This window comes from Mesoplodon bidens, assembly GCF_964165515.1.
Source record: "Mesoplodon bidens genome assembly, chromosome: 1".
NCBI lineage: Eukaryota > Metazoa > Chordata > Mammalia > Artiodactyla > Ziphiidae > Mesoplodon > Mesoplodon bidens.
In genome coordinates, this window is record NC_138176.1 from 166040241 (window position 1) to 166061538 (window position 21298).

The following is a 21298-nucleotide window of genomic DNA, read 5'->3' on the forward strand; positions in this document are numbered from 1 at the left end:
GTTTTGTGCCTTTTATTAAAAACTGTTTGGTCTGGTGAGTGTTTTCCGCAGTCTTCACTTTCCTTTTTAACTTCCTGACCTATCACTCTATCTTTTATCGCCTCACTCCCTTTAAATAGCACCCAAAGGAGCAAGCCAGCTCCAAACACACATATGGCCATAGACATAGCTGGGAGGGTGTGTGGTTAAAAATAAATAAGTAAGAGTCTTTGGTACAACCAGAACCCGGTGTTGTGAAAGATGCCTGACACTAACTAGTATTCAGGGCAAGAAATGGATTTATAAGTGAACAAAATATGATAAAGTCCATGTTTTTGTAGTCAGGGATTTAGGGAAAGCAATTTACTCCAATATACGAATTGTCAGAACACAAAGCTCACCATAAACATACAATGTGTCTAAGAACTTACCTCTTCTGTTGTCTGAAAAACTGCAAACTGAAATGCACTGCCTGTGATAAAGATGCTAAAGGCTGATGGGGGTGGGGTGGGAGGGGACCATGCAGAATACAAGAGGTTAAGATTTAAGGGAAATAAGGGAGTAGAGACTTCCTTTAAACTGTGACTCTTTCACTGAAAATAAACCCACAGCACGGTGGTATTAGGAGGATCTCTACTCAATAGGCAAGCTAAAGACACAGTCTCTCTCACTTGACTAAAGCCACTGAGCATGCTTAGGGAGGCCCCAGGTGTGACCTCTGCTCCCCTGTGAGCAGTGGAGGGGCCAGGCAATCTATCATGGTGTTCATCCTGTCAGCCCTGGTGCTTCGCCACCGCTGTCTGTCACTGTGGTGGATGAGACCTGCTTAAGGGCAATCATGTCAATCTCTATGTGACCACTCAGTCTAAGGCAGAAGGATGATCTTGACAGGCCTGGCAAAGTCAGCAGAAGGTACCAAAAGCTGAAATCATAGCTTTCCCACAGAAAAGCGATGTGGGCCATTGTCTTTTCGTTTAGCTTTTTCTTTATTTTTGCTTTCCCTTTTTTCTTTTACTCTTATGTCACTGGCTAAGGCATATAGAACTTGCCTTCAGAGCTGGTCATCGCGGATAAACCTGTTGCCCTCTGAGTTTTTCCCATAGTAAACATAGTGACACTTCCCCAGGACACCTGCAAATAAAAAGATACACATCATTACAGGTGGCACAAGTAGTATAGCAAGAAAACACAGGTGCTGCAAGGCAGAAATACAACACAATCACAGATCCCATGGGTGGCAGCAAATGGATTAAGCCCCAGAAGGGAAGGACCCTATTTTCTTGTCCTCAGGGTTGACATTCAAATAAAATGTCACCAGAGCACAGGCTCCTAGGAATAACATTTTCCTGCATGATTTCTTTTCCACATTTTAGAGAATTTTCTAGTTTGGCCAATTACTTCTCAAAATAAAGCAAAACCCTCTTCTCTCTCCAAGTTCTCTTGGTAGAATTTCTAAAAATGGAAAATTAAGAGTTTAAAGATGGGCCCAGCCCAAACAAAAGATACAAAACAATCTTCCCAGAATGTGGCTCTTTTCAAATTCTTTATCATGAACCAATTTTGTTAATTTCCAGAGAGAACCTTCCAAATCCCAGCAGACATCAAGTACATAATGGATGATTAAGGAAGAATGGTGGTATTCACAAAACGCCACATGGAAAGTAATGGAGCCTCTGACATTAAATGGCTTCTTCTTACAGGGGAATCCTTCTTCTTACAGGGGAATCCTGAACTGTATTCTCAGGTTAGAATGCACTTGATTTTCATCTTCAGTTTTATTTTAAATAGTTTTATGGCTCCATATACAGCTTTCCTGTCATTCACGGAGATCATAAGAGGACTTAACTATAAACGACGCCCCTAGAATAAGGTCAAACCTTTCAATCAACTCAATATTTATTCTAAATATCTATAAGAAATCGCCTGCCACAGTTATTTTGACAGCGTTATTAAGTAAACATCAGTTTTTCCAAGAAAATATTTGTAACTACAATTTGCTTTTTGCCACCTTGGGTTTTTTCCCTTTTAATTTTAGAAAAACAAACTTAAAATTCAGCTTCATGGAATTGTCTTACTACTAATACTATGTGAGTCTCTGAAGTGTGCATAACGAAACAAAAAAAAGAAACAACCCAAAGAAGTGTCCATAAAACATAAACTCATGAGCTACAAATCTGTCTGTAAAAATAGCTTTCTATATATATGTTTTTCCCCCCATTATTTTGATGATAGTGTGAAACCAGCAACTACCATCTACTATTCATCTGGGATAAATTAGCACTTGAAATTATTCAGGTTCTTCAAATCAGAAGTCCTACGTGGTAAATACTTGGGTCATTGTACAGGAGATGTTTCTCCACTACAGAACTGTAGACCATATTCTTAAACATGGACTCTCAGAAACTTTTCATGACAAGGCAGATGCTCCTTGGTTCAGTTGGCTTGGGACAAAGTGGAGAATTGCTGGGGTCTCAGAATCTCTGCAAGCTGGCAATAGGGAGGGGATGACATCATTCCATGGCCTCAGACTGGGCCTTGAGCTGGTTTTCATCACCTCCATTTCCTGCCATGGTCCCCTGAGCAAGTTCACTGTGGACCACTCTTCCCCTTTGGCTATGCTTTTTCCTTGGCCCCCAATCCCCAAGTTCTGCTTTTCAGTAACAGTCTGGAGCCTGGAAACATTGAGCTTGGATGAAACCTCCCTGAGACCCTTCTTGGGGCCTAAATTATTCTTTTGGTTGTTGTCACTGAGCTGTTCCCTTTATTGTGCTGAATTACGTAGCACCTGGAGTTGTGCTAATATTGTCACCAATGCTAGGAAGGGTCTGTGGGCATGGCCGTTGAGGCTGCATTCCAGGAACAGCATCCCCTGCAGGCCTGGGTGGGAGTGTCTCAGAAGTCACTGAAAATCTGCAAGGGGCTTCCTTAAACATAACTGATTCCAATAAACCCTCAAGAATCTGGAAGGATGAGGCCGAGGGATGTTAATTTCTTTCTAGAGCACCAGGACAGCAAGAATTTTTATAAAAAGGAATGGATAGGGCTGTCAGATATTATAAAGAACACAGAAGAGAAGGAAAGGCAGACACACACACATACACGCACACATACACACACATACACAACACACCAGCGGGTGTATTTGCTCCAGGAAACTCTCCAGCACATTCTGGATTGAATTATTTTCTCTGTGCTCTCTCCATGGTAAACCTCAACTGCAGACCTTGCCTAGTCTAGATACAACCTGGACAGCAAGTGCCCTTCTAGAAACAGGCTGGATATTCCTGAACATGGGCCATAATGTGGAGGAAGGTGACATGCTCTGAGCCACACTCCCCAGCCCTGCTTTCTGATCAGCATTGATAAAAATCCTTTTTAAGGCCTGCCCTGTTCCTCTGGGCCTGGAAGCAAGAATGTTTATAGACACCCTGGTGAGAGAGGGCTGTTTGATGAATGCAGGAGACTGTGGCAAAGTGTCAGAGCTTGGAAAACGAGGCAAGGACATGAGGTATTAACATTGTCAATGATCTCTTGACGGGAAAACAGATACCGTGCTCACCCTCAGATTTAAATAGACATCAAGTGCATTAATGACAAGAGGGCCGACTTCAAACAAAGGGGCTGTGTGGTGGGGGGCAGAACGCGTCTCTGGGCTGGCAATAACCTGATCTGAAAAGACAGTGTCAGGGCTCGAGACAGGCCCAGGATTGTGTGTGGTGACAGAAAACAGAGATGCTGACAGAGATACCAAAGCCATATTATGCCAAGGATATTCTAACGCTGTCTGCCCCGCTAACGAAAGCTGACATCACTCCCTAGCACTTGGGGTCTTCTTCGCCTTCTCCAGCAGAACGTTTCTCCCCAGACATCATTACAAAACTCGCTGCCGTGGCCAAGTTCCTGGCAGCCCTGTTCTGTCAGAGCGCTGGGGTCACGAGGCCCGAGGATGACCTCAGTCAATCTAAATTTGGGCTCTGCAGGAGGACCACACTCATCCCCCTCCGATATCCCGGCTACTTGAGGTGATCAGAGCGCCAACGTGTGAGGAGCTGTCACCTTGAATAAAATCCGGAAAAGGGAAGGCACTCAGTCTGCGGGCTCCTCCAGGAGGCATGGGGACAGCCTGGCAGCCGACAATGAAATCCAGCTGCTGCCGCTGCTCCCCTGAGGAGACAGGGGGGCCGGCTAGTGACAGTTAAAATCGGATGAGATTTTTGAACTTGAACCGTCTACGACTGCTTCAATTAACCAAGTGGTTGCCTCCATTGAGACGCCTACCTGAGCTCACAGCTCAGAAGGGCTTACCCCCCCAAATGGGACTTTTGTATTTAAAAAATAAGTAAGTAAATAACATTAACAAGGGAGGAAAAAAACCCCGCCCAGTCCCATGTGTGGCCATAAGACTTCACTTATCATGAAGGTTATTTGTAAACTCATAGGAGCTGCTCATAAATGAAGGCACGTGGTGACTGTGGGTTTCTCTCTTCTGCTCTCCCCCTGGCCTTCCTCCTTCCAATACGGCAACTGCCATAAACTGAGAAAATTTACAGAGGAAACAGTTTGCTTACAAAGAACATTTTGACGGGGAGGTGCTCCAAGGCTGGAATTCGGGAACCCGCGGGTGGTGACTCGGTAGGCGGTGGTTTCTGTGTACATCTGCAATGCATTCCCTTGTTTGTGTCTCCCTGAACTCTACACGTCTTGGGACTAGAAGGGGAACAACACATTTAATGGCGTATGTAGTGTTTTTAATTAAAATATCTGGCATTGCCCATAATAAACGAAGCAGGCTTGCCATGCATCAGGCTGACATGTAGCTGTCTGTGGGGGGTTTCTTTTGGGGGGCCCTGGAAAAACGACAGTGCCCTGTCCCCTCGGGAATCCTCTCCTGCCAAATGAGGCCCCTAATTTTTTTTAAATAGCCGGCTCTGCCATTGCCGTAAGTTCTTAAAACTATAGTTATGGAGAAAAATGTACTGGGAAGAATCTGTTTTAAAGAGGTCCTTTTTCTTTTAGATGTTTCCCCTCACTGGAATGACTGTTCTACTTATGCAGGTTAAGTTATGACCTTGGGGCTGCCTGCGGGGGTGGGAATCAGCCTCTTTTCTTGGATGCACCACTGTGATGGTGGCAGGGATGGTATTAAGAAAAACCCTGAGTGTCCTGGGAAGGACGTCTTTGCACAGCCACGCAGAGTCCAGCAAACACCTCAGGACTCCCTGACCTTCTGGATGGCCTCGCCCTACCATCTATTTAGTAAGGGGAGGTGGAGAAAGACCTGTATTTAAATCCAGCTCTACCACTAACAGTTAAGTGACCATGTGCACATACCTTTCCCTCACTGGGCTGGTTTCCCCATTTGTAAAATGAGGGCAAGGGGCCAGGTATCCCAGATTTCCACCTTAGTTCTGAAATAGATGATTTAGCATTTCTGAATGTTTCCCTTATGAAGATAAGGATGCCAGGTACCATATTGCCTGATGTAGGAGGCAGACCCAGTGGTCAGTTAATCAAAATTTGATTTGGACCAAGGCAGCTCTTGAAACCCATCCAGTCCATTTTCCCATTAGATATAGAAGGGGAGCTCTGCTGGACCTCAAAATCCCCAAGGAAAGAATTTCCACTAACTTTCCTGCAACCTGTATTTCATACCCAGAGCTGGGAAGGGCTTACCACTAATTAGCCTATATCTCCCTAGCTTTGACATAAGCTCTAGTCTTCTAACTCCATATTCAACAGAACTAAAGACTAAATATCAGAGTAAGTGGTCTACCATTCATATTTTAGCTGTGAAAGAATAATCATCTTTACTCATACAAATGCGAAAACTCATCTAGTGATGGAGTATGGGTTGGACCAATAAATTCATATTTGTAAAACAGAAAAAGTAAAATATCGATTTTATTATCACTATTAATGTTAGTTTCGGTAATTGTTGTTTTCAATGCTATTATCACAAAGGTTTGTAAGTGTAACTGTGCAATGGCTAATCTGTTTGTCATCACTAGCACCTTCCAACTAGTGCTACAAAACAGGCAAGGGGCAGGGGGCTCCTCATGGAACTCCTGTTCTCCAATCTGTATGAGGAAAGCAAGAAACTGGCCTCTGAAGAGTGAGACAGTGCTGTGAAGAAGTGGGTGGGCCCAGAGACAGAAAGAGTATTCAGAGAGCCTTCCTGTCTATTGTGGAAGGTTCCATGTGACACCATACATACCATTAACATGTCACCTCTACAATAATCCCTCCTCCCCAATTTCTAATACCAGGTGGTTGAAACAGTGCTTAGTACCAAGGAGGTGTTCAATAAATATGTGAATAGATACATTAATTAATACCATTAAATACCACAATTTAAACAGAATCCACAAAGTAAGGAATTTCAATTGTTAAATACTCATATTTTAACCTCTGTTAAGGCGACAGGCATTTGAAATTTTTAGAAACTATACACCGCTTAAATGCTTGTCTTACTAAAGAAGAGGGCAAAGTAACAGAAGGCAACAGCCTCAGTTCCTCAGCACTGGTGTTGTTTTTATGCTCAACACTTTCCTCCCACAAAAACAAAGCAATCACGATGTCTGGTGGGAAAGAGAGCAGTGGACTGAATGCTATCATCCAGGCTTAAGAGCTGTAAACATCATACAGGAGAAAGGACGTTCCCCAGAAAGCACATTCCTCAGACTTTGTTATGTGCGGGTCCTGAGTAAACTGGGAACTGGGAAGGAATAAACACCCATGTTTTATGATCTTGAGAAGTGGCTGGAGCAATACCCTGAGGTCAGCCTGTGTGATGGCCTATCAGCTCTGCTGTGGACATCGCACGGGATTTAGCAGAGCCTGCAGAGTTACAGGCTCCTAGGACAACATCCTCCTTCAGCGTAAGCTACTTAAACACTGAGGCAAAATGAAGAGAGGTTTTAAAATGGTCTTAAGGTAAGAGGCTGCTTAGGAGCAGTTTTGGGGGAAGGACAAAGTCCATCCTCCACGGGGGTGGGGAGGGGCATATTTTCCTGTCATCTGCAGACACATCTGGGAAGCCTTAGGTTGGAAATGAAACAGGGAAAGGCTCTCCGGCTGACCCATGGAAGGGTAGAGAAGACAAAGAAAGTGGGACTTCCTCCCAAACCAGCTGAGCATGATTTCAGGCAAGCGTCTCAGCTTATAATCTGCAGTGTAGCTTGGAATGCGGTGCCACGGTCATGCAATGCTTGCTAAACCCCAAAACGTCTATAAGGGCACCTGCTGTCTTCTTCGTGGACTAGTGGGCACACCGTCCTTGCTAAGTACTGCAGTGACCACATCAAACAACACTGCTCAAGGGAGGTTGCCTAGTCTCTCAAATGAGCTCACTCTTTTGAGCTCTTTTCCTTTATTACACAAAACAACCCCAGGTGGGGTATTCTCACCCTGCTCTGCTGACCCTGATATTTTGCAATGGTGGACATTTGAATTCTTCCATTTTGACCCCCGGGATGCTTTGGCTTCAGGCTTATGAATATAACACATAAACCAGCCTGGTACTTTTTCTTTCAGAAAGCATTATTTATTCAGAATTAATTAGAAATTAGTTACTACTTTCTGTAGCAAAAGTTACTACTACATTTCACAAATTTAATTCCTTAAGTTTTATTTTTTAAATTTTTAAATTTTTTTGTTTTTTTGCGGTACGCGGGCCTCTCACTGCCGTGGCCTCTCCCGCCACGGAGCACAGGCTCCAGCGCGCAGGCTCAGCGGCCACGGCTCACGGGCCCAGCCGCTCCGCAGCACGCGGGATCCCCCCAGACCGGGGCACGAAGCCGTGCCCCCCGCACCGGCAGGCGGACTCCCAACCAGTGCGCCACCAGGGAAGCCCAAATTCCTTAATTTTTAAATTCAAAGTTGAACCATATTCTATTTTGAACATTTCATTTCTCTTTTATTGAATTTATTTCCAATGGGATCAATTCTTTTCCATGTGATTTTTTACATTAGGGTGAAAATCCTCCATCAGCGTTTGGCAAATATCAAATTTTACCGGTTCTACCTTCTAAATCTCTTCAAGTCATTTATTTTCACAAGGTTACATTTCCTTGAGTAAAATTTTGCAGATCTAAATTGTGACAGGAAGACTTGAGTCCTCTGCTGAAATTTAGACAACACATTTTATTGTGTGTCGTTTCAGTTCACTTCAATTTTATTTTGTTTTCATTATTTCTACAAAGGCTAATTCCTTCCCGTGAATTTGTGCAGTTTTCAATACACTGACAAGAGATAAATCTTCCGTCACTTTTTCATCCATAATAAATTGTATGATGTGCAGGTTTAGTTGCTGTCAGTTTATTATAGATTCAAGTAAATGGTGGTTTCTATTTATTTTTAGCACAAAGAGTATGCAGGACAAATGTAAATATTCTGGATGCAGGAGAGGAAATAAATTGTGGGGTTATGATACGATGCTTTTTACCAAGCACCATTCAAAAAACAGAGTAGGAGCTACCTAAGCAAAGGTTTGGATATCCTGGAAGAAAGCTGACACAAATGTAGGCACCGTATCCCTTTGGGAAAAGGACATGGGGCCCCAATGTTCGGCCCCCTCCAGTGAGGCTCAACTTAAGGTTAAACTTTCCACTGAGAGAGAACAAATTATATGGCCTCCTTAGACAAACGCTGGGCCTTGTCAAGTCTCACATGTTAGTAAGGAAGAAAAAAGCAGGGGAAGGAAACCAGTCAGTGGGGAAAGTATACTGGCAAAATCTCTCCTGAAGGTGAGAGGAATGCAAGGCCGAGAGGCCAACCTCCCTGCCCAGGGAGGCCGTAGGAACGATTACGTGAGCGGCAGACACGTTGTCATGTGACAAGCCAGAGCCTGTGGAAAATGCACTCCGGACTCCCAGGGCAGGTGAAATGAGGCTTGCCATTTTAGAAGAGGGGAAGGAGGGAGGAGAGGATTAAAAAAAAAAAAAAAATGCAGGGCCAGTTTCTCCCTCACATAACCTGTTAGTGGGAAATGTGAAATCGGGTGCAAGTCCGAGAGATAACTGCACGTTTGAGCGGATCCCTAGTCACCAGATCTGCTGTCCCAGTGTGAGTCCCTGGTCTCTGTGCTCCAGTTGCAGATGCTGTGGCTCTACCCAGACCTGACCAGGCCATTCAATGTCCTCTCCACATCGAGGAAATATTAAGCTGACAGATTTAAAAGTTACCTGGCAGCGGATGTTTCCATGATGTGAATCCTGGAAAGGAAACAGAGTCAACATGCTTTTCCTCAGATGTCAATGCTTTTTTTTTTTTTTTTTTTGCAGTACCCGGGCCTCTCACTGTTGTGGCCTCTTCCGCTGCGGAGCACAGGCTCTGGACACGCAGGCCCAGTGGCCATGGCTCACGGGCCCAGCCGCTCCGCGGCATGTGGGATCTTCCCGGACCGGGGCATGAACCCGCGTCCCCCGCATCGGCAGGCGGACTCTCAACCACTGCGCCAACAGGGAAGCCCGTCAATGCTTTTTAAATTATGTTGTACTGGGGGTCGTTTGGGTAGGCCAGACGGATGGGAAAGAATTCCAGATCTGAGGGTGGGCTCCCTTACTCCTGGTTTTGAACATCAGTAATATGATTGGCTCTTACCTCAACACATGCTATATTTCAATCAAGAAGGAACATGTAGGGCCTCCCTGGTGGCGCAGTGGTTGAGAGTCCGCCTGCCGATGCAGGGGATACGGGTTCGTGCCCCGGTCTGGGAGGATCCCATATGCCGCGGAGCGGCTGGGCCCATGAGCCATGGCCGCTGGGCCTGCGCATCCGGAGCCTGTGCTCCGCAACGGGAGAGGCCACAAGAGTGAGAGGCCCTCATACCGCAAAAAGAAAAAAAAAAAAAAAAAAGAAGGAACATGTAAATATCAGTGGTAAAACACCACAGTAAATATTCCCATGTTCCAACAACATCCCTCGTCCACAAAACCAAACCAAACCAAAACGAAAACAGGAAAAACAACCAACAACCCACCACAACTAAATCTTCTTAGCAATCCAGATTTTGGGTTTTATTCTCAGGTTACATTTTTTTGTGCCAGTTAAGAATGAAGCCAGAAACAGTTTTCACTCTGACTTCTTAAACAATGATTTACTTTTACACTCCTATGACACTTTATTATTTTGCTGTACTTCCTAGTAAGCTTGAACACAGAATAGGAAAATTATCTTTGAAAGTATTTCTTTAAATGTATTGAAGAACTCTCCCTGGGACAGAATTTAAAGATCTTTATTTTCGTTAAAGAGAAGAAGAGGTTCTAAGTGGCTTCCCCAAAGTCACAGTACCTGACCAGACAGTAAACAACTACAATGTTATCTTTCTTACTTACCTGTGGGATCTTAGTTCCCCAGCCAGGGATCGAACGGTGCCCCCTGCAGTGGAAGCATGGAGTCCTAACCACTGGACCATGAGGGGAGTCCCAGCAATGCTACCTTTCTAGTTCAAATCCCTCTTAATTATAGGACATTGCCCTTAGGACAGGAGAATGTCAAAATCCACAACCTGACTTACGCTGACTCCTACCTACTTTTCCAACGGGGGAAACGAATCTTCAAAGCCATGTGGCGTGAGTGTGTTCCCCTCTCCCACCTCCCTATTCTAAGTGGGGTTTAATGGATCTGAGATGGGCTGGATTCCAAAGTGCACACCAAGATGGGACGCAAATGAGTTCAGATTCATGAAGTTCCCTCAGTGCTGCTCAAAGATGGATGTCCCACAAACCAGGCTGTCAGTCAGAACGGACAGTGGTCAAGTGGTACAGCTTCATTTTTATTTCTTAGTTTTTGACCAAGGAACTCAGAAATTTTTCAGACAGGAGAGAAAAAAGAAAACAATTTCTGCCTTTCACCACCTCTGCCATTCCTACCATTATCTCCACATTCATCTTTGCCACCTTTCAAGTGAGGTTGGGAGCATGGCCACTAGAGGGCAGCATGAATTTAGGAAAAACAGCTGCTTTAAAAAAATAAATAAACGATGGCAACGATTCAGAGAGGGCCATTAAAGTCACACTGTGCTTTCGGTCACCAGTTATAGGTTCTGCAATGATCAATATGTCATGATTGCTCAATCTGTGCTGAAGGCTTTCTGAGAATGGGGCTCCCAGACCCCCCCGGACTCCCCCCACCCCCCCGCTTTTTGGATGCCTCCGATCTCAATTTCAGGGACTAATTTTCTTTACTATCAATTGCTCTAATTAATCTTCTAGGCTCAGGAGTTGGGGAAATTTGCATATCACCTGCATAAATGTAAAGAAGCACGCAAATATAAACAGATATAGCTTCCCACGTTTCTTAGAAAAAGATTTTTATCAGGCAAGTCCAAAAGGAAATATGCCACTCAAGGGCATGGAGTTACTAATCCTCATTTGATAGTGAAAAAAGTGAAAAACATAAGAATTAAATAAAACCTGGATCAATAAAACATACAAAAAGCGTATGTACTCTACCCAAGCAAATCCTGGCTGCCTCCTACCCACAGCTGTTGTCGTCCCTCTCTGAGTATATGCCCAGGTTAATCAGAAAAGAGAGGTAGATAAATTAGGGGCTTGGGATTACCACATACACACCACTCTATATAAAATATATAACTAACAAGGACCTACTGAATAGTACAGGGAACTCTACTCAATGTTCTGTAATAACCCATATGGGAAAAGAATCTGAAAAAGAATAGATATATGTAGGTGTATAACTGATTCACTTTGTTGTACAAATAAAACTAACACAGCATTGTAAATCAACTATACTCCAATAAAAAATTAGGAAAAAAAGAAAGAAAAGAGAGGTAGAAACTACTCAAATAAAAATAAAATCATAACTCCAGCTTCTGTTTTGATCATCATGTTGTCCCTATCACTGGTCTCTGGCCCATGGGCTAGTGATTATTTTCACGCCTAGAACAACAAATGACCACCTCCCTTCAGGAGAAAAAGGTATTCATGGGTTTCCAGGGATTTCAAACATGTTATTTTTGAAACAGAAATATAGGTATGACATTCTAGGGAATGGCATTTTAAATGAGAATTTGTAGAATTCAAATAAATGAGTGGACTCCATCAGAGAAGGGAGTAAACAAAAATTGGATCTACTGGACTAGAGGAAAGTGGAGCCCAGGTGTGACTCTCCGTGTCAGCCGAGAACCCACTCAAGTGGTCAGTAAAGCAAATATAAAATGGCTCTCACACTTTCTTCCTGTAGACTTTCCTAGTGTAACCGCCATGAGATTGACTAGCCAGTAGGGAAATGTTGGGTTCCAGTTAATTAATTAAATTATTTCATTAATTCATGGTTCAGTAGAAACTTTTCCTGAGTTTTCTCTCACACATGAAACACTATACAAAACCAAATTCAATTTTACTGTCTTACTAGATATCTCATGGTGACCACCCATGAGGATTTCTTTTTTTTTTTTTTAACATCTTTATTGGAGTTGCTTTACAGTGGTGTGTTAGTTTCTGCTGTATAACAAAGTGAATCAGCTATACATATACATATATCCCCATATCCCCTCCCTCTTGCCTCTCCCTCCCACCCTCCCTATCCCACCCCTCTAGGTGGTCACAAAGCACCGAGCTGATCTCCCTGTGCTATGCGGCTGCTTCCCCCTAGCTATCTTTTTTTTCCCCCCGGTACGCGGGCCTCTCACTGCTGTGGCCTCTCCCATTGCGGAGCACAGGCTCCGGATGCGCAGGCTCAGCGGCCATGGCTCACGGGCCCAGCCGCTCCACAGCATGTGGGATCTTCCCGGACCGGGACATGAACCCGTGTCCCCTGCATCGGCAGGCGGACTCTCAACCACTGCGCCACCAGGGAAGCCCCTAGCTATCTATTTTACATTTGGTAGTGTATATGTGTCAATGCCACTCCGTGAGGATTTCTTTGAGGATTTACAGTGAGGATGATACAGTTCAGAGGTTTCACTAGGTTGGGAAGACTGCTCACTGAACATTTCTCAAGGTCTTAAGACCACTTTTTTATAGGAGCTCCCCAAGGGCAAAAATGATGGCTTTTCACCCATGCTTCATGGGATACTCAATAGATTGCTTGTTATTGTAGAAGAGATGAAAGGATCTCCGAACACTTCTTCTGAGCCCCAGAGTTTGCTACACATTCCTGGACATTGACAGGTGGAGGAATTGCATGGCTTGTCCCCACGACAGAGATTTTCCAACTTTCCCCTGCACCAGGGTCATCTGGAAGGCTTGTTAAAACAGAGATTGCTGAGCCCCACCCCAAAGTCTCTGGTTGAGGGGGTCTGAGTTGGGGCCAAGAATTTACATTTTTGCTGGTTCCCAGGTGGTAGTGATGCTGCAGATTAGGGGGCCACACTTTAAGAAACAATGTTCTAGGACAACCTAAAAGGGCCCCCTTTTCCCTTTTTAAAAAGTAAAACTCTTGACATCAGTTTTTCTTCTTGTAGAATTAACACCACTCAAATTCAGAGATAAAAATCCGGTTGACTGAGATTCCTAGTGTATCGAATTTTAGTAAATGGAGGTTTTACTGTCTTCCTAACAGCAGCCTGAAAACAAACCATACCTAAAATAATAATAATAGATTGTTCCAGCTCTTTAATATAAAACAAAAAACATGAAAGTTTAAATTTAAGTGATGTACAGATTGCATTAACAGAAGAAAAGAAGAAAAGAGTTTTTTGGATAAGTAGATTGGAACTGAACCTACAAACCATAATTTATGAAGTCTAAGAAAAAAAACTTGCAGAAAAAATTTCCCAGAAAGTCTTTAGCCTCCCTCTAAAATGACAGAATCTTATATGAACAAATGTGAGCAGCGGGGGTCCTCCTGCAGAGTTTGAATGGGAATTTTGGCTTTGCTCTCAAGCAGAAATTTGCTTTTGGGTTTCAGGTCTGTTCCTATTAGAAAGCTCACATCAAAAGGGGAGAAAACATCCACAGTTCTGTCTGGTTCTTCAGGCTAAAATTTCTCAAGAGAGTCATTGAAAATAAAGACAAGTTGCTTTTTTGCTTTTTTTCATTCTTCAAGCTGCAAAAAAGAACCTCTCAAATAAAATTAAGCAGACCCAGTAACAACTGGGTTTGTCATAATTCAAACTCTGCAAGAACTGAGGACAAGACCTTCCTTCTTAGGCCCATTAGTCCAGCCTCCATCTGCCCTTCATTAGACTCCAAACAAACTTTTCCTGTACTGATATTACTATAATCTTTCCTAATTCCAGGATGCTTTAAATTGCTTTCTCCAAAAGGAAAACGAAGAGAATCTGCTGATATATGATCTAACAGAAAGAAATCTGCATTACAAAAAAATAACTAAAAGTATGTCATTGCAGGGAGCACAGCATAATTCTTGGGCACTAGCAATTCTCACTGCAAAATGCCAAAATATTTTTCATTACTTCCTGATCTTCAACTCCCCAACCTCTAACCTGCTTTGGACAAAATGCACATATATATATATGCTAACGCCAAAGAAAGAAACTATAGGTTAAGTAAGAATTAATAGCAGAAAGCAGTTTATACGAGCAATATGAACCTCTTGTACATTTTTTTTCTTGCCAAAATAAAGACAATGTAAACAATAGAAGACCATATTATAAGGGTCTTCATTAGGGTCAGGCTCATTAAAACTTAATGAAGGCACCAGAGTCTCTCCAGCAATATTAAGTGGGGTATACTTTTTGCCTATCGATGGAATGGCCTGGGTCAGAGAGACATTGCTGACAGTGGGTGGTACCAGGTGTTATCTGTCTCTGGAACATACTACTTTGATGGCTTGGAATATTACCCCTTTTATTTGGCTGGCTTGAGTTTGTCAGGATTCACCCTGTGGTGAGTTAACATGCCTCCATATTGAAAAAAAAATTGCCCGTGGGCCAATGTGAGCCTCCCACCTAATAGAATACATCTGGCTCTGACAGTTTGATGCCCAGCTCTGAGCCACATTCGGCCACACAAATTAACATCGTAGACATTGCCCATGCTGAGCAGGAAGTAATAACCTGCTACCTGCTACTTGGCCAAAATCTCATTATAAGCCATTACGGTAATTGAGGGCCCAGACTCCGCGGATATTAGACTCCCCGAGCGCCCGTCATTAGTTCAGCAAAAGAAAGACTCCGAATGGAGGTGGGGGTGGCCGACGGAGGAGTAACTGTGCTTTGGACTATAGTGTGAATTCCATCTGCAGGCTACAGCGTGGCTCTAGGAGATTCGTGAGCTGTCTCTCTTCTGCCCCGAAGCCCACGTGACCCCTCCTGTGGGGCTCAGGACCCCAGGAAGATGATGTAATTCTTGGTAGGCCTCCAACAATGTTATACAATTAAAATTTGGTTTAAATGAGTATTGGGGACAGCCACACAGGGAAGAAGAGGGCAAAAGAAGTCAGAATGCTCCACGAGTTAGAAGTGTAGAAGTGGGGGTGGGGAGAGGGGAAGGGGGACTCCACCCTCCTCCCTAGAAGATAGGGGCTGTCTAGAGTCACTGCACATATATGAGCTTCCATCCTTTTGCAGATGGCCAAGCCAACTTCCTTTCCCCTTAAGGCCTGCCCTCTCAGTCTCTGTCCAGGATTAGGCAGCTATGGATGAAGTGGTGTGGGCTTGGGAGAGGGAAAGAGGGAAGGAGTCCAATGGATCAATCAGTCATGCAGCTGATCGAGCAACCTGATTTTTGGTACCATGTGGATGGCTCTGGATTGTAGTTACCATGACAACTTTCAATAAATGTTTCTTGGTAAGAGTTACATAGGGCTGGGGAGAAGAGTAACTGAAAATATAATGAACGGTTTCCAGAAATCCCTTCTTATCCTTGTACATACAAATCCCCCCTACACACACACACACACCGATAAGAACCAAATCCACCAATCATGGGAGCAAGTTTATGCAAGGTTTTACCTAATGTACAACAAAACTCCTGAGTGCCGTGTTTTCTCCAGAAACCACTGGAAGCCTGGTTAATAAACCTTCCTGGGCATCCGAAGTTTCCATTTCGTCCTACTCCAGGTCTCAATAAAAGGCTGCCTGGCCTTGGAATTTTGAAAGAATTGGTATTTGGGGGAAAATAAGCACTATGGTGGGGGAAAGAACGTGTTGCTGAGGGTGAGGGTGTCTGTGAGAGTCAAGTCCTCCTTCTAAAAGCCCTGAGACCATCTTCCTGTCTTAGCCACGCCAGACTCATTATTCCTCGGCACCCAGAGGGTTAAGTACAGGCTGGAGCCTAGAAAATGGTTTCTGTTGGTACAAGAGAGGCCTTCCCTATAACTAGATCCTTCAGGAAAAAACAAATTAATCAACAGCGAGCTGAAGTGGGTTTAATGATTGCATTCTGCATACAATCAGCTTTTCCCTTTTCAAGGGCCATCAATATGTCAAGGGAAGACATATCTGAAGGATATAGCTCTTAACATCAAGGTTATCTATTCTCCACAAGGCTCCCGCTCCTTCCTGGGTTGATACTCCATGCTGCCTGTGTCTAACATTTTCATCAACTCTGCAATCAATCAAGGTAATAATGTTGTGCAAAAAATCAATTAACAACGCAATTAAACTTTCCTTATTATCTCAAAGGGCTGAAATAATACCTAAAGGGAAGATAGACTCACTGAACGCAGACATCCATAATCCAATGTGAAAGTGAATTATGAGATTGGACAGATGCAGGCATGTGCTGGTGCTGTTATTTTCCAGGGGTTATATCTCATTGTGGCAGTGTATCAGTCAGCCCCAATCCCAGACCCTAAAATTCCAAATTACTTTTAAGAAATATATGATGTGCAATATCCATTTCATATCCTCTTTTAAAGATAACCCCCTCCCCTCCAAAAAACTGAACGGCCATATTATTCAAAGACAAAATGATCTTTCAACAAGAGCATAAAATATAAAAGCTATAATAACATTTACATCTGTATAGCACACATCTCTGTAAATGCAGGTCATCTATTACACATAATCTGCAGCACCTAAGAGGCTCAGGATGTGGCACAACATTTAAAATCCAAATGCTTAAATGTGCAAACTCCTATGGGATGGCTGTGGCTTCTTCCCCCCAGAGGAGGTCTCACCCATGCTTGCCTATACACACACACGTACACACACCCAGGGAGAAGCATCGGGAACAACGGAAGTATTACTCCTTTAAAATGAGAATGACTATATTATTTAGCAATTACACTCAACTTGCCCTGAAACACTGGCCTTAGGAAGTGAGCATTTATAGTACATAAAAGAGAGATGACTATTAACCTTTTGCTGCAGTGACGACTGTGAGATGCTTGAAATTTCACACTGAAATGAGATACAAAGTAGAAGAGGAAGGGGTTCCCTGACATTTACAGAGCTCATTTTAAGCTGTTCAGGACCCACGTGAGATGGTCTGGCACCAACAGAAGGTGGCCTAGAGATAGAAGGGGAAACAACCAGAGGAGGAAAGCTTCGTTAAACAAACATCAAAGCAAAAGCCAGCAAACAATATATAATAGAACAGATAAACAACAAGGTCCTACTGTACAGCACGGGGAACTATATTCAATAGTCTATGATAAACCATAATGGAAAAGAATATATAAAAAAGAATGTGTGTGTGTACATATGTGTGTGTATATGTATGTATATATATATATATATATATATATATATATATATATATATATATATATATATATATATAACTGAATCACTTTGCTGTATAGCAGTAATTAACATAACACTGTAAATCAACTATATTTCAATTAAAAAAAAAAGCCAGCAAACAAAAGTGCCGATTCAAGATTAACATCATTTGAATATTCTCTTGCCTCCTGGAAGTAAAAGATGACAACACTCACAGAATAAGTATAAACAAATCCCAAATGTGAACAACCAACAAAAATCATGTCTCTCCACTAGTCCTTCTCCATCATGGCACCAGAGGCTTCCCTCTGGCAGAGTTAGAGGATCTTGCAGCTTACAGAAAAGCGTAGGAGATGCCTGGAAATTCACGTGAGCCAGGTGAACTGATCTAGAAAGCTACAATTCCAAATTTGGGCCTCAGAGCCTTAGTGAATCAGGATAAGAGAGGATTTCCCTGTGTTTCAAACATGTTGCTACACGAGCTCTAGGTTTTGGTAACTGACAGCTATTCCCCTAGCAGCGTGGGTTTCCACATATACCACCTGGAGTTATGCAGGTATTGTTGTTTTAAAATACCATTGCTCAACAACGAATTCCTTTTTTGCAAGTTACTCACTTGTAACAAGGATCTTAAGCCAACTTCCCCCCATTTTCAGCTCAGCAAGGAGGCAGGACAGAGCCCCAAGTGCAGATTTCAAATGAACAATAAAACAAGACAAATAAACACAAATGCTTATTCTGTAATTTCTTAAAAAGTAAGGAAGCAATTCATGATGTACTTTTTGGTACAGAATTTCAACAGAGAAGTTGAACAGGTTAGTGGATCCTGCCATTTCTCTCCTAACCTTAAGGAACATAATTAATATGTTTTCATTTTCAATGACTATATTGTGTGTGTGTCAACTGGAACTGCTCCTGCTGTGTATTTGATTCCACTGACGATGGGGTGGGTCAGATTTTAAATGATGTGTGAGCACTTCTGTTCTTTCCGTGCTCTGGTTTATGTGTTATTCATGACTCGCATTACAGACATGGCTGATACACAGATGTAAATGTTATTAAATCTTTTGTATTTTAGAGGCTTTGTGAAAGGCTTCTTTGTTTTCAAATAATTCTCTTAACCGCCAAAAATAACCAGAAGTACATGACAATGTCTTGGGAATTTTTTTTCCACTGAATTTTCTGATGAAGAGATTTTCTCCCCTCTACTGCTACTTTTTTTTCATCAAAATAAAAATGTGTGGATAAATTGGCAGATGGAAGGGTTACATCTTTATAGTAACCAGTCAAGAACCAATTCACGTGTGTGTATGCAGAAGTGTGTGTTTCGTGTGCATGAGAGTTACATGTGGGCACATGGTACTTGTATATGTACTGCTGTATGTGTGCCCTGTGTGTCTTGCTGTGAATTGTGTTATACATGTTGTGTGAGTCCTTCTTGTGTGTGTGTATCTCCTACAGAAGTGTATTGTGTGTGCACATGGTGTGTGTGCACATGGTGTGTGTGTTGGTGTGAATATGTTGACACCATTATGCCAAGTCAGAACTCGAAGTCACCCAATTCTTGATTACCTGTCAAAGGTGCAGTCACCTTACTGCATTTTGGTCTCTGACATAATTTTTAGTCTGTTTTCATTTTGCTCCAGCCTCTTCACATTTCTTAGGATTTCAACAGAAATGTGGCAGAGGATAAACCTCTTCATACAGAGGGCACTTAGTCTATGCCTCTTACTGGCTCACTTTTCTTTATTGATTTTAAAGTGAAACAATGCTCTGAGGCTGAACAGTGCACCTCCACAAACACAGCTGACTTGAATGAAGGAGGTCAGGAAAGGTGGAGATACAGTATATTTCAGTCCTAAGATGAGCAGCCCAACTTCGATGGGCTCAAAGAGGAGAGATGGCTCAGGCCATCCTCAGGGCAGTGGGGGTCTCTGATTCCTCAAGTATCCCTTTAGAAGCATAAGAAAGGGCATATCAACTCTGGGAAGTGTGGTGGAGTCCAAAGGTCAGGTTCTAGTTCCTGGGTTGTAGTAACTGTCCTGCACAACATGTCAACTTCTGGGCCGCAGTTTCTTAGCATCTGGAGAAAATGCTCTCTAATGGCTACTTCTGTCCCAATGAATATAATGCCTATTTTCATCTAAGCAGGTTTTCTATGCTATGCATAGCTCACATAGTTGACATAGCAAAAAGACCTTTTTTACATGCCCCCTCTCTTTGTTTCCTTGGTTTGTCTCCTTCCCTCCTAGAATATTCATGATCCCCATACACCCTCTTGCCTTTCTTGGGGCTTTAATTCCAGAATCAAAATATAACTGTCCTCTCTTAGAAGCCTGTCCACATCTTTTTTTACACCTTTTCTAAGAAACAACTAGTTCTCTGATCGACTAATTCACATTAGGATGGTAATAGTTGACAATGAAATAGAGCTTCATCACTTCAGATAAAATATTTTACTTTAAAAAATAGACACATTAAAAAATAGACCAACTGAATAAATCTCTAATGGAATTTCAGGCAACACAGGTTAAGTGGGAAAGCCCTATCTGCCAGGCACAATCAATGAAACCCAAAATAAAGAAGAAAAGGAGAGGTTCTTTCTACATTTGAGCAACTAACAGGCCAGAAAGGGAGATAACTTGTCAGATAAAGATAATTCCAATAAAATTTGCCATAATAATGTTATCTACAAAATGTTAAGCAAACAACAAGAACAGAAAGATGTGATGAGGTGAGTGAGCAGAGACATTAAAAAAGGGGCATTTTCTCTGTATTTCTCTTTTTAGTCATATTAAGTCACAAATATAATATTTGTTACAAGTTAAACAATACAGAAGGTATATTTAAAAACAATAATTACCTCTTTCAAGATTTCCATGAACATTTGATGGAGATATACTGCTAGAGAGATATAGGTATAGATACAAATGCAGAATATTCGGCTAAGTGAAAATGTAAGGAGCAAAAAATGTGCATAAACTTAGTTACTTTTGAGTAACAAAGAAGTAAAATAAGATTAAAAAATAAACAAAAATGTTCATATGTGTTTTGCAAAAAGAAACACAGAAAGGGTAATGCGTAAACCATAGACCACTAAAAATGATATATGTGGTGGATGGGTAAAAGTAGGGGGGAGCGTATTGGGATGGGACTTCTCTGGATATATCTCTCTTTATATTCATATATTTTGCATATTTAAAAATAAAATTTAAAAAAAGGACGGAAAAAACAAATCCTAAAACTGGATACAAACAGAAAAAAATGAACCTAACCATGTACAAAATTGATAATATAATGACACAGAAAAAGAAATTAATTTTGGAACACTGTACTTCAACTACACACCTGAGTGAGATGTATCCTGAGAACACCACCACCAACAACAAAAACTGCAAAGAAGTCTTGAGCTTTACTTAGCAGGCTTATTGTTGTTGGTGGTATTGTTGTTACAATTCTCAAATTATTTTGTATATATTGTAGGATAGAGGAAATGTGCAAATATATTGAAATGGATGGAAGTCAAGAGTTTTCACTGTGAGAGAAGGGAAACCAAACAAAGAATGAGAGAAGATGTAGTAGAGAGCATAATGGTCCCCAAGATGTCCACATGCTAATCCCCAGAACCTGTGAATATGATACTTTACATGGCAAAAGGGACTTCGCAGAGGTGATTACAGATACAGACCCAGGATGCAGATATTCTGTTCTTTCTGGGTGTGT

At 42.3% G+C, this 21298-nt stretch overlaps 1 protein-coding gene across 1 annotated transcript in view; it reads right to left on the reverse strand.

The window, feature by feature from the left end:
- Positions 1-941: 941 nt before the first annotated feature.
- The window catches only part of LRMDA (leucine rich melanocyte differentiation associated), a 1114634-nt gene continuing 1094277 nt past the window's right edge, over positions 942-21298 (reverse strand). Inside the window, exon 7 of the mRNA XM_081237975.1 lies at positions 942-1110. Within this exon, the coding sequence (XP_081094101.1) occupies positions 1031-1110 (80 nt within the window). The 3' untranslated portion in view covers positions 942-1030. The remainder of the gene's footprint in view (positions 1111-21298) is intronic.